The sequence below is a fragment of the Megalobrama amblycephala genome, linkage group LG10 (genome assembly GCF_018812025.1).
Source record: "Megalobrama amblycephala isolate DHTTF-2021 linkage group LG10, ASM1881202v1, whole genome shotgun sequence".
NCBI lineage: Eukaryota > Metazoa > Chordata > Actinopteri > Cypriniformes > Xenocyprididae > Megalobrama > Megalobrama amblycephala.
In genome coordinates this window covers 37,154,176-37,169,059 of record NC_063053.1, presented here as the reverse complement: position 1 = coordinate 37,169,059, position 14,884 = coordinate 37,154,176, and the positions used below count along the sequence as shown (strand labels likewise).

Below are 14,884 nucleotides of genomic sequence, written 5' to 3'. Positions count from 1 at the left end.
GTCAAAGTGCTGCCCACTAGGCTATCGGCGCCGACAAGGCCCATCTAGTTTTTTCAGCATTTTTGCCTTTTTATTGAGATAGGACAATTAGTTGACAGGAAGCGAATTGGGAGAGAGGGGAAGAAAGGGATCAGGAAAGGTCCACGAGCTGGGACTCGAACTCGGGTCACCAAAGCGCAACCGTGCTATATGTCGAAGCGCTGCCCACTAGGCTATCGGTGCCAACCAGGCCCATCTAGTTTTTTGGTGTTTTTGCCTTTTTTTTTTTATTGAGATAGGACAGTTAGTTGAAAGGCAGTGAATGGGGGGTGGGGGTTGGTGGAGGGATCGGGAAAGGTCCATGAAGGTGACTCGAACTCGGGTCGCCCGAAGCACAGACCACTAGGCTATTGGCGCTGACAAGGCCCATCCAGTTAATAGAGTGTAATACGCAAACTGCATCAGCCACAAGCGAGTTTGATCAGTTTTCAGTGGTTCAGTTGTGTGAACCTTCTTTTTTGGTTTATCCTCCTCATCAAGTCACATTACAAACAAGGCATGGCTGAGGAGTGAGTGTGTACCCGACTGATCGACTGACGGAGCGTCTCAAGTGTGGCAGGAACAGCCGTCAGTCTCCACACGTTCAAGTCTGATCATTGGGGGTAGATGAACAAAACTAATCTATTTGCACTTGTCAAGGAGCATTTCTATCAAATCCAGCCTTCTGGATGTCTTTGATGGATTCTGTAATGACTATGTGTTCAGGAAGTGTGAAAATCACACCCCCCTCCCCATTTCTCGCACCCCACAAGGTTTCCCCATTAACCTACAGTTCAGACCTGAAACACATGCTCACAGGCCATCACCAGACAAACATTTTCTTGGCTTCTGCCTGAGATTTTGGCCAATGCAAAGGTTTTTGAAGAGTATGTGCCAGACAACTAAAGTAAGTAGTGGAGGGAGTTGCTCACTGCACACACGACGCGGCTGTAAAAGTGAATGCCCCCTCTTATGCGTCCAGCGTATGACTGTTTAAAGCAGACAGATTATTTAATGCGCTCTGAGATGCATCAGACTCTCTGTTCTTTAAATGAATAATCTCAGTCATTTTATATGTACCCTGCGTTCATCTTCAGACGTCCAGAGACTCGACCCTTCTTATTTTATCTATGCTAGTGCATCTATTTATACACACTCTGGAAGCTGCTGTGCCTGAGATCAAACACCGCTGATGAGCAATCTGATTGAGAATTCTCTTTAAACTCAGAGTATCGGGCCGCTCGCGCTGTGAACTCCAGCTCTGATGTACTCAAGAATTCTCCATGCAGGCCAAATGTCCCTGTGAGCTTCCTACTGATTGCTTATTGATTGTCTTGAAAGTGGACGGCGGCTCAGACTGAGAAACACTATCGGCTCTGCTGCTGGATCCCAGCAATAAATCTCATAACCAATACAAGATTAGCTTGTGAATTCAGAGCTTTTATCTTGTGAGAGGTCTTTGTGATGGCAGTCACATAGCAGTACAGATGAGTGTGTTTATGTGCTCTGTCTAGTGGGGGAAAAGCAGACATGCAGTGAATGGTGGTTCTTACCTCTTTCACCGCCAGCATTTTTAAAAAAAAGTTGCCACTAAGTTTTTGAAAAACCAAGTTTTTGTCAAAGACTATGTCTGGATTAGATTCAGAAAGATGAACAAAGCATAGATGTAGTAGATCGAGTCCATCAAAACCCCTAATGCTTGCACAGTCCTGTATCTCATCCTTGGTCAACATTTCATTCGGTAACATTAGGCAGTTTTGATTTATATGCTGTCTAATATTGATGATCGCATATGCGTCTGCTTACATATGATATTACATGTTTCTGCTTATTTTTTGCCTGTTTTTTGATCTGGAGATTCTGTACTCTTTCAGAAGATGCATAATAGCGCCCACCTACTGTGTAACAGTGAAAACACAGAAAGCTGGAAATTTCCGTCAATGGCGGGGTTAAATGTCTTTGAGCGTTTTCAGACCTGTAAGATCATTTGGTTTGTTTCTGAAACAGGGATTAAAATTGTTACCATGTTGCAATTTCTTCTTGGTTCGGTTCGGTTCCACAAGGTGGACCAAAATTTAATACAAGTCATGTGCAAGGAAACTGTTCTCTCATTGGTCAGAGATCACCTGTTCGCAGTCATCGGTCTGTTCCACGGAGCATTTAAATCCCCCCCCCCCCCCATTACATTCATATTATATTACAGATAAATCCGCGCTCTATTTTCGCGTTCCCTAATAGTCTAGTGATAGAATTTTTGTTAATAGAGTCAGAGGTCCAGCCGTGCTCTAATTATCAGTGGTTTGAATCTGCCCTCATATAGTTTTTTTCCTCATAAAGTTCAAAAAAGTTAATGTGCGCATCACTTTGATGCGCTCTAGACGTTTGCCATCAAAATATCACCATAGAAACGGCCTTAAATAAACTATAAAAAAGGGTGAAGATCGTGTCTGAAAGCTCCAATTGATTTTCTATTGGTTAAAATTAATGGAGAATATCTCGTATTTTGACCATTTCCGTGGGTGTTCCAGCCCCGAGCACCCATGGGATCAGCGCCTATGACCCATGATTCATTTGGAGAGGATAAGCAAAACAAACACTGCTGCTTTTCACACAACATACCATGGCTGCACAATATATTGTTTTAACATCGATATGGCAATGTGCGCATCTGCAATTTCAAGTATAGTTGATCCATACAGACCAGGCCCCATGATTCTAAATGCATGTGATTCTCTGATTAATTGCAAAGTTTAACCATCATAGAAAGTTTATCATTTGCAAGTGTTTTAGGTCTTTTCAGTTTAAACATTCATGTGATTTAAAACCATATAAGTGCAAGAAGACGTGAAAGAGAACTCAATTCAGTACTCACACTCTGTTTTCTGTACACATACTGTAGCACAGACGCACGCAAACACCGAATTATGTTCTCTTTTGTGTTTATTTGTGCTTGAACAGACACATGCACATAAAATTGTCAAAATGCCCATCTCGGCAAGTATCCTCGTAAACGCAGACGCTTATGGCTTATGTGAACATAAACAATTGAGAAAGAAAACATATGTGTATCATTATTGGACCCGTGCATTAGTCTCGAAGTGACAGCAGCCTAATATTCCTGTTGCTGTCTGTGTCATTAATGTTAATCAAACAAGAAAATACAAAGAGAAAATCACAAAGATTAATTATATTTAACTTGTACGGTGAATCAAAATATTGCAATGTCAGTTTTTTCCAATATGGGTCGGATTGCTTTCTCACTACAAGCGAACCACTCCAGAGTTCGTTTTCAAGTGGGCCGAGACCATCTCACTCAAAACTGATTTTTTTAGTGCGGATCTGAACGCAGATTCATACAGTATATGCCTAAATGAACCGCACTAAGGTTCTAAAACAAACAATCCAAACAAGACAGGTGTGAAAACGCCCAGATGTAATGGAGCAAATTTGAAACAGCATGTTTAAATGCTTTGGCTTTCCCCCAATTTAAATGCTCATCAAATCTAATTAAGCAATGGGGAAATGAATAAACAAGATTGGCCTATGCGGGATACAATACAAACATTATGGAAATAAGGAGCTGTTTATACATCATCATTGATTAACCTCTTCTTGGCCTTTCGTTTGCAACTGTATGATGAAGTTTCAGGGTGGCCTTTTTAGATCCTTGTGAACAACTCTACCTGAGAACTGCTTGATGGATCAGACTCATTAATGCTCCATAACTGGCCCAGTTACAGCATCAAAGGGTTTCCATGAAATGTGCTTTTTCTCTTTTAATTCATTAGCTGGTTAATGAGTGGTGGTTTTCCCCCCTAACTCAACTGTATAATGGCAGAAATAGTTGTGGCACTTTGCCAGTGGTAGAGATTGCTCTTTAAACTCACATCACAGTCAGTTTTAAGTGGTCTGAATGAGCTGTAATGAGCATGCTTTATGTTTTACTGTGTCTGTTAGAACATACTCAACTGTGCTTGATGACTCCCATGCATTCTTTCCTAAGGTATAGATTATAGAGAAGCAGTAATTTCATATTTCTAAAAAAGAGCCAGTTCAAAAGAATCCATCAACTTGATTCACAATACAAAAATATTTTAATTAAAATAACTTTCACATTGCATAAATGTAAAAAGAGTGAATAGAATTGTGGTTACTGTAAATAAAAATGTTTAGTTGCACAAAAAGGTCATTTTTCTTTTCTTTCATTTTTAGCACTTTGGTCTGCATTGTAGTTTTAAAGGGCTTTATAAATATATGAGACTTGATTTTCTACAGTGCAGGAGAGAGTAACTAAGTGATAGTTGAGATGAAGATAAAAACTATGTAATGTTAGTCATTTAATCTGCTCTTCTTAAGAAAACAAACTCTTCTCGGGTAAAAATAGTGACCTGTGAGTAATGGTTTATTTATGGATAGCACATGGTTAAATAGTTGCACATTTTTTAGACATTTAGTTACACATTTGTATAGTGCATGACTTTAGAGTTGATTGATGATGTTAAAAAACTTTTTGAGCATTTGAACTGTTCAACTTTGCTGATTAGGCCATTTACAGCTGGTGTTAAGATGCATTTAGCCTTATTTGGATAGCTCTAGAAAGTCATGGATGCACAAATGCATGCACACCTTTTTGAGAGCACAGAATCTAAACAAGCAAAATCCAGTACAAAAATCTTTCGTTCATCAATAAAAAATTTTACACTCTTAAAAATAAAGGTCTCAAATGGTGGTTTTCACAGCGATGCCATAGAAGAAAAAATTGTGTTTCCCCAAAGAACCTTTCAGTCATCAGTTCTTAACAGAACCATGTTTTCTTGGTGTGAAGAACATTTTAACAATCTAAAGAACCTGTTGTGCAATTGAAAGTTTCCATGAAAGTTAAAGGTTCTTAACGGAACCATCAAAGCCAATAAAGAACCTTTATATTTAAGAATGTCCTGGGTGGATCATTAATAATTTAGGATGTGGTTTGATCAATGAAGTATCACATCTGAAAACTGCTGTGTTTGCTGGTTTGGAGGAGCTTCAAGGATTGAGATACAAACCCCTTGAGCTCCAGCATGAATGTTCTGATGGACGAAGTCTTGATCACCACAGGTGGTTTTTATTTCAAGAAGCCAAGTAGGTTTAGGCAAGTTAATTGATTCATTATACAACGTTACTGAGTTTGAGATATGAGAGTTCTTTTATATGTTAATTTACAGGCATTTTAAAGTGAGTTGCAACTACATGTCAATTAACTCTCATTAGAGTATTAGTAGACTGTCAGGTTTGGGTTAGTAGAGTAAGTTGACATGTACTTGCAAAGTTACTTATAGTCAGTAGAATGTCTCTTGGGGAGCATCAAAATAAAGTGTTAGCAGATATTAAGCAGACAGTCTACTAATACTCTAATGACTGATAGTTGACATGTAGTGCAAAGTTACTTATAGATAGTAGAAAGTGTTGGCAGATATTAAGCAGATGATCGCTAGTTGACATGTAGTTGGAAAATTACTTGTAGTAGAAAGTGTTGCGGACCATCAAAATAGTGTTGGCAAATATTAAGCAGATGATCGCTAGTTGACATGTAGTTGGAAAATTACTTGTAGATAATAGGAAGTCTGTTGAAGGACCATCAAAATAAAGTGTTTTCAGATATTAACTAACCAAACAGTCTACTAATACTCTAAAGACTGCTAGTTGACATGCAGTTGTAAAGTTACTTGTAGTAGAAAGTGTTGGCGGACCATCAAAATAAAGTGTTTGCAGATATTAAGCAGATGACCACTAGTTGACATGTAGTTGCAAAGTTACTTGTAGATAGTAGAAAGTGTTGGCAGATATTAAGCAGATGATCGCTGGTTGACATGTAGTTGGAAAATTACTTGTAGATAATAGGAAGTCTGTCGGAGGACCATCAAAATAAAATGTTGGCAGATATTAAGTAGACAATCTACTAATACTCTAATGACTGCTAGTTGACATGTAGTTGCAAAGTTACTTGTAGTAGAAAGTGTTGGCGGACCATCAAAATAGTGTTGGCAGATATTAAGCAGATGATCGCTGGTTGACATGTAGTTGGAAAATTACTTGTAGATAATAGGAAATCTGTTGGAGGATCATCAAAATAAAATGTTGGCAGATATTAAGTAGACAATCTACTAATACTCTAATGACTGCTAGTTGACATGTAGTTGCAAAGTTACTTGTAGTAGAAAGTGTTGGCGGACCATCAAAATAGTGTTGGCAAATATTAAGCAGATGATCGCTAGTTGACATGTAGTTGGAAAATTACTTGTAGATAGTAGAAAGTCTGTTGGTGGACCATCAAAATAAAGTGTTGGCAGATATTAAGCAGACAGTCTACTAATAGTCTAATGACTGATAGTTGACATGTAGTGCAAAGTTACTTGTAGATAGTAGAAAGTGTTGGCAGATATTAAGCAGATGATCGCTGGTTGACATGTAGTTGGAAAATTACTTGTAGATAATAGGAAGTCTGTTGGAGGACCATCAAAATAAAATGTTTGCAGATATTAAGTAGACAATCTACTAATACTCTAATGACTGCTAGTTGACATGTAGTTGCAAAGTTACTTGTAGTAGAAAGTGTTGGCGGACCATCAAAATAGTGTTGGCAAATATTAAGCAGATGATCGCTAGTTGACATGTAGTTGGAAAATTACTTGTAGATAATAGGAAGTCTGTTGGAGGACCATCAAAATAAAATGTTGGCAGATATTAAGTAGACAATCTACTAATACTCTAATGACTGCTAGTTGACATGTAGTTGCAAAGTTACTTGTAGTAGAAAGTGTTGGCGGACCATCAAAATAACGTGTTGGCAGATATTAAGCAGATGATCGCTGGTTGACATGTAGTTGGAAAATTACTTGTAGATAATAGGAAGTCTGTTGGAGGACCATCAAAATAAAATGTTGGCAGATATTAACAATCTACTAATACTCTAATGACTGCTAGTTGACATGTAGTTGCAAAGTTACTTGTAGTAGAAAGTGTTGGCGGACCATCAAAATAGTGTTGGCAAATATTAAGCAGATGATCGCTAGTTGACATGTAGTTGGAAAATTACTTGTATATAGTAGAAAGTCTGTTGGAGGAGCATCAAAATAAAATGTTGGCAGATATTAAGCAGACAGTCTAATACTCTAATGACTGCTAGTTGACATGTAGTTGCAAAGTTACTTGTAGATAGTATAATGTCTAAAGTGCAGTTTTCTCTTAAGAACATTTGTCAAATTCTTCGGGAGTAGATCAGCTCTCAGGAAGACTGAACTACAAAACAATAATACACGGAGCATCTACATATCAGGAGATCCGGCCATGGCTGATGAATAGCAGCCCATTATTTATGTCCCTATGCCTGTGCACCTGTGTATACATCTGTCTGCAATCTCTCTGTCTCTGTTTTGCTGCGCTCCCAGGAGTGGTCATTAGAACCAATAGAAAGTGCATGACTTTGTATCCAGTATTCATGGGAGATTTGTGTGTGTGAGTGTGTGTTTCTCTCAGTGATTGGGGACGAGGTTTACAACAAAAAAGAAACACATGTTCCCAATAATGAGCAGACATTTGTGAAGAACCCACACAGTATTTTTCAGCAGCAGCAAGCTTTACATTTTATATATATATATATATATATATATATATATATATATATATATATATATAACTTCAGAATAGTATGTGCCATCCAGTCATTGCACATCATTCTTTAGAGTTGAAATTGTATTTATCCACATCGTTTTGTACAGTTATAGTGGGCAGTATATGTATGTTTATATTGTGTTTGGTTTATGACACTTGTTGAGCAAAATAAGTAATTACAGCAATGTTATATCCATACCTGGATTGAAAATACATTTACACGTAACTCTTGTTTCTTTTTGTAGGGAACTGAATGGAAACAACCTCACACGCATCAACAGAAATGACTTTTCTGGACTCAAGTATCTTCGAGTTTTGTGAGTTGTTCTACATTTATACGTACTTCACATTTTGTATATAAATATGTGATGATCATCTTAAGAGCAGAAGCTTCTTATTGCATGACTCTGGTTGTTGTACACTTTACAATAAGGTCCTATTAGTTAACAATGAGCAATACATTCATTACACTATTTGATAATCTTTTTAACGTTATTTAACTGGAAAAGTTTGGACATTTTTTAAATTTGAATAAAATTAAAACTAAAAGACTTTCAAATCACTTGAGCCAACATTTTATTCACAATATAATATAGATAACATAAATGTTTAAACTGAGAAATTTTACAATTTTATGCACAAAATTAGCTCATTTCAAATTTGATGACTGCTACAGGTCTCAAAAAAGTTGTCACGGGGGCAACAAATGGCTGAAAAAGCAAGAAATTTTGAAAAGATTTAGCTGGGAGAACATCTAGCAACTAATTAACTAAAGTTAATTGATCATTTATATTAGCTATGAAAGGGATGTCCTAGAGAGGCAGAGTCTCTTAGAAGTAAAGATGGGCAGAGGCTCTACAACCTGTGAAAGTGTGTGTAAAAAGATTGCGTAATACTTGAAAAAACAATGTTCCTCAACGTCAAATTGCGAAGGCTTTGCAAATCTCATCATCTACATCATCAAAATATTCAGAGAAACTGTGCGTAAGGAACAAGGCTGAAGACCTTTATTGGATGCCCGTGGTCTTTGGGCCCTCAGATGACACTGCATCACTCATCGGCATGATTGTGTCAATGACATTACTAAATGGGCCCAGGAATACTTCCAGAAACCACTGTCGGTAAACACAATCCGCCGTGCCATCTGCAGATGCCAACTAAACCACTGTCGGTAAACACAATCCGCCGTGCCATCTGCAGATGCCAACTAAAGCTCTGTCATGCAAAAAGGAAGCCATATGTGAACGTGGTCCAGAAGCGCCATCGTGTCCTGTGGGCCAAGGCTCATTTAAAATGGACTGCTTTAAAGTGGAAAACTGTTCTGTGGTCAGACGAGTCCACATTTGACATTCTTGTTGGAAATCACAGACGCCGTGTCCTCTGGGCTAAAGAGGAGGGAGACCTTCCAGCGTGTCATCAGCGTTCAGTTCAAAAGCCAGCGTCTCTGATGGTATGAGGATGCATAAGTGCATACGGTATGGGCAGCTTGCATGTTTTGGAAGGCACTATGAATGCAGAAAGGTATATAAAGATTTTAGAGCAACATTAAATTAAAAATACGTCAAAGACGACCAAAAACTCTTCAGCAGCTGGAAACCTATATCAGGCAAGAATGGGACCAAATTTCAACACCAAAACTCCAGAAACTCATAACCTCGATGCCCAGACATCTTCACACTGTTTTGAAAAGAAGAGGAGATGCTACACCATGGTAAACATGCCCCGTCCCAACTATTTTGAGACCTGTAGCAGGCATCACATTTGAAATGAGTACAATTTTGAATTGTACAATTTCTCAGATTAAACATTTGTTGTTATGTATGTTCTATTGTGAATAAAATATTGGCTCATGTGATTTGAAAGTCTTTTAGTTTTCATTTTATTCAAATTTTAAAAAAAATGTTCCAACTTTTCCGGAATTCACATTAGCTCATATACAACCATAGATTTGAATAATGTTTTAGTAAATGTTGAAATTAACATTGATTCATTATTAGTTTATGAACTAATGTTAACAAATGGAAACTTAGTGTAAAGTGTTACAATTTAGTTAGTTTATTTGTTGTAACAGCATGTACTGTAATATAGATGTGTTTGCCAATGTGGATTTTTGAAGGTATAATCAAAGGCAGACAAATATATTGATATTGCATTACAGCCAATTTATTCCTAATGTCTTTCCAAGGGAACTCTCTTCACAGATATTACTGCATTCTGTAGGTCCAAATATAAAAATAACTCACATCAAAAATGCACCATGAAACTATTTAATATTTTATAAAAACAAAAACACTAGAGTGAACTACTCACCCATTGCTGGAAAAACAATGCCATAAGCGGCACTTTAAATCAGCTCTATGAAGATGATTTAAGCAGTTTATACGGTAGCTAGACCTCGAGGTTCTGGTTCAGTTCTGTGTATATTAGCTACCATTTGGGTGTAAATGTGCTCTCCTTCTTCAAGTTATTATGAGTTACTTTCTCTTCACAACCAAATTTGTTTCTCAAAGGCCAATTTAAGCCTTTAAGCATCTTATAATTCCTCGCCATCAATGCTATTTTCTGTATAGAGTCACAGTTCTGTCAGTGTGAAGCCGCTGCTGATTGTGAGTACGGTGTGAAACAGGCTGCATGAAGTTTCCAGAGCTTTCATCTTTAGTGGCTCCTTCAAACCTCTCCTCAGATCTCACCTGCTGCCGTTTTATAGGAATAGTTCACCCAGAAATTAAAATTTCATGATTATTTATTTACCCCAAGGCCATCCAAGATGTGTATGACTTTCTTCTCTCAGCCAGAGCGAAATTAAGCTTTTGGGAAAAAAAACATTCCAGGATTTTTCTCCATTTAATGCAAGTGAATGGTGCTCAACGTTGACCATTTTTGGTCCAAAATCCATATATATGCAGCTTCAAAGGGCTCCACATGAGGCCAGCCAACAAATAAGGACAAATGCTTATTTTTGAGTGAACTGTCCCTTTAAGTAATTTCCTGTAATTTGGCGTTTTTGAACAGGCAGCTGATGGAGAACCAGATTGGAACAGTGGAGCGTGGAGCGTTCGATGACATGAAGGAGCTGGAGAGACTGTAAGTGTTCTGGAGTTCAACGTCAGTTCACTATCAGGGGAAATCTGTAAATCACTTCAATTATTTTAGGCTATTCACATTCAATTAGGCCTACATAAAATATATATTTTCAATATATATTCGAAACTTGACATAAAAAGAGTAGTAGGATATTCCTGTTGTTCATTGTCAGATACTTGAATGTTTAGTTATAGGATACATAAGTGGTTGTCAGCTGGTTTGCCCATATTTTCCCATTTTTTTTAAGCTGCAACCCAAATATATATATTTTTTTTAACCATCCCACTTTACTTAACATTCACATACATCTGATGAATAAACAGTATAAGGTTATAAGGCTATTAAATAGCAGTCCCAAACTAGTTTTTGTTAATACTGTAAGTTAGTAAGTAATGAACCACCACAGTCATCAGAAATATAGAACTTGTGGTAGTTTGATTTACAGAATAATGAAACATATGGAAGCTGATCCCGATGAACAGAATGAACATCAAACATGCATACAAATCCTTCCCAGTGAACACACACCAACACTTACATAATTTATTGGTACTTTTTGGTAATTGCAATGTAACTATGACATTGTATGCTCATAATTTTAACCGCAAAAATGTGTTCTGTGTGAATCGGCCCTGAGTTGAGAAAATAACATTAGAATAATGACTCTAACATATAGCCTGACATCATCTCATCTGACCGCAGATACTGAATCAGGACAACGCAAGACGCAGGGCAGTGGAAACAAATAAAACCTCGCGCGGTCTAGAGACACTTTTTTTTTTGTTAAAGTTGAATGTATTTGAGCGAAAAGATGCAAGTGCAACAGTCAAACACTTTTTAATCATTTAAAAAGTGTTATAATAACCATTGTCTTTAAAATTACATGGTTTATATACTAGCTATTTATATTTATATTGGGTATGTGTTTTGCTTCCAATATAGTTTTCAATTTCCAGTATGTTTAATTAATGGTATTTGTGTGTACTAAGCATGACAATTAATTTACTAAAAACTATAATAGTAATATTTATATACTATACCACATTGCTATTACACTGCGTTCCAAATTATTATGCAATTGACATATCAGTAAGATTTCAGTTCAATAAACATTCAGATTTTAGTTTTTCTAAGAAAATGTTTGTTTGTTTATTTATCCATGTCTTTTTAGATAACTGGTATCAATCTCAGACAAAATAATTTGCCAGATCTATGGAAACCCTACTCAGAGGTCGTTCCACATTATTAAGCAAGTCACAGTTCTCATGCAATATGGAGAGGAAGAAAGATCTTTCTGAAGATGAAAAGCATGAAATGGTGCAATGTTGTGCAAAAGGCATGAAAACAACTAATATTGTGTGAAACTGAATGGAGATTATCAAATTATCATAAGATCTGTGAGTGATTTAGAGCACAGCAGAACTCGGTCAGATAAAGGCTTATTAATGAAAGTTCCTATCAAAAAAATTAATTGTATTAAAAGGGCAGCTATAAAAAAAGCCAGTATTGAGCAGCAATTTGAAGCTGCTGGTGTCTCTGGAGTCTTGAGAGCCTCACCATGCAGGCTGGCAGTTGTGTGTAAAGATGCATTTTAGACACCACTAACCAAACCTAACAATGAGAAACATTTACAGTGGGTGTAGAAATACATTTTCAAACAGTTTTATTGCTGTGGTGTTTTTTTGCAGCATGGGATAGTGCATAGTGCATTGTACAAATAGTGCATTGTACTATGCACTATCCTCCTTTTTATACCATAGCTGAAAATGGCCAGTTATGAGCTCCACATATCTTGCAAAAGTCATTTTAATACCCTCCATCTCACTTCCCAGTATTCCAGCCCAAATCATCACCCACCAGCTCCTTGCTGACGTCGCAGTCTTGTTGGAACATGGTGGCCATTCACTAACCATCCAGAAATACATCCATTTAGACCATCCATTGTAGTACGGCATTAGTCAGTGAATAAAACTATTTAAAAATGAGTCTTCATGTATTTCTACACCCACTGTAAATGTTTCTCTTTGTGAGGTTTGGTTAGTGGTGTCTAAAATGCATCTTTACACACAACTGCCAGCCTGCATGGTGAGGCTCTCAAGACTCCAGAGACACCAGCAGCTTCAAATTGCTGCTCAATACTGGCTTTTTTTATAGCTGCCCTTTTAATACAATTAATTTTTTTGATAGGAACTTTCATTAATAAGCCTTTATCTGACCGAGTTCTGCTGTGCTCTAAATCACTCACAAATCTCATGATAATTTGATAATCTCCATTCAGTTTCACACAATATTAGTTGTTTTCATGCCTTTTGCACAACATTGCACCATTTCATGCTTTTCATCTTCAGAAAGATCTTTCTTCCTCTCCATATTGCATGAGAACTGTGACTTGCTTAATAATGTGGAACGACCTCTGAGTAGGGTTTCCATAGATCTGGCAAATTATTTTGTCTGAGATTGATACCAGTTATCTAAAAAGACATGGATAAATAAACAAACAAACATTTTCTTAGAAAAACTTAAATCTGAATGTTTATTGTACTGAAATCTTACTGATTTGTCTCTTGCATAATAATTTGGAACGCAGTGTATTGTGTAAAATTAATATTAAATTACTTTTACAGAACATAGTATGTTGCAGCAATCATTATCATTATAAAAAAAATACATTTTGGGCATGGTTGTGTTTCCAGCTTGTTTTATTATGCAATACATAGGCATTAATTTTATATTTCAAGCATGTTGTTTGTGCACTTAATGTAATAAACATCATACAATAGTGAAATAGATTATAATTAGTCATCACGATAACAACTTTTGATCAGGCATTACCGCCTGGGTCCTAAAGGAGACCCGATTTCTCATGACACCGGTCCTCGATTCTGATTGGTTGAGCCGCGTTTGAAGCCGTTCTAAATTATTCTACAATCATACACCTGTGACCTCATTGAAATGAATAATTTTATGGACTAATCATTTTATAAAAGCAATAAACCGTTGTGCATAACAACTCCCCTTACACAGTAAAATCCCCAGAGTTAAATCAGAGTACATATGGTCCCTCTCTCTAAATAGTGTTAAAGTAACACTGAAGCAGAGTTAAAGTTAATGAGATAATTAAGCAATTAATAAGGCTGTGACTGAAGTCAGTTGTAGTTCTTGTATTTCTCTTTTCTTCAGTGACTCTGCTTGTTAACAGCAGGCGTTCATCACTAATGCACAATCATCACTTAATTAAGTGCTTAATTATATCATTAACTTTAACTGTGCTTCAGTGTTATTTGAACACTATTTAGAGAGGGACCATATGTACTCTGAGCAGAGCTGATTTAACTCTGGAGATTTGCTGTTTCGCTTGCTAGTATCATTTTGTGCATGAGCCAGAGCTCCCCAGGTTTAGTTTCCTGCTTTCTTCACGATATTTCAGGAAGTTTTGTTTTGTCATTATGTACAGCATCTTATTCCCCTGTTGTAACTGAGGTTAAGTGTTCAAGGGCATCTGAATCATCAGTTTTCCATCATAGCTTGTCACCTGTAGTTCTGGAGCTGTTGTCTTGCCTTCCTTCAGTCTGTGAACTGGTGTTTGTTTCTTCTTTTCTCAAAGACGTCTGAACAGGAACCAGCTTCACCAGCTTCCAGAGCTTCTGTTTCAGAAGAACGCGGCTCTGTCCAGACTGTAAGTCCCTGTTTTCTGTTGTTTTGTTGCTTGGTTTTCATGGAATTGGTTTGATGTTTTGATGATTCATGTTGCCTGATGCATTTGGAAAATCACACAATGAATCCACATTCACATTTAAGCATTTGGAAAATAATGTTTTAATCAATTATTGTATTGAGAGCAACCAGCTTATTAATACCTGTGGTGTCACTCGACATTTACAAAAGCGCTCTCTGATGTTGCATGTATGACAGTGGGATTGTATTTTGAATGATTTTGCTAGAAGGATGGATGATTTTTAAGCCATATTGTTCATGTATTGGGACTAAAGTTGGATAAAAGGAAGAGATTCTTTCTTTCTTTCTTAGTGTTGTTGTATTGTTATGAATGAATATTATGAATTATTATGAATATACTGCTGGGTTTTATAATCATTATTCGTGATCATCATTGTCAAATTGCTTGAAATACTCT

The 14,884-nt window shown here is 36.9% G+C and overlaps 1 protein-coding gene across 1 annotated transcript in view; it reads left to right on the top strand.

The window, feature by feature from the left end:
• The window catches only part of slit1a (slit homolog 1a (Drosophila)), a 100,960-nt gene that overhangs the window by 14,827 nt on the left and 71,249 nt on the right, over nt 1–14,884 (top strand). Inside the window, exons 3-5 of the mRNA XM_048205990.1 lie at nt 7,914–7,985; nt 10,681–10,752; nt 14,357–14,428. Of these exons, the coding sequence (XP_048061947.1) occupies nt 7,914–7,985; nt 10,681–10,752; nt 14,357–14,428 (216 nt within the window). The remainder of the gene's footprint in view (nt 1–7,913; nt 7,986–10,680; nt 10,753–14,356; nt 14,429–14,884) is intronic.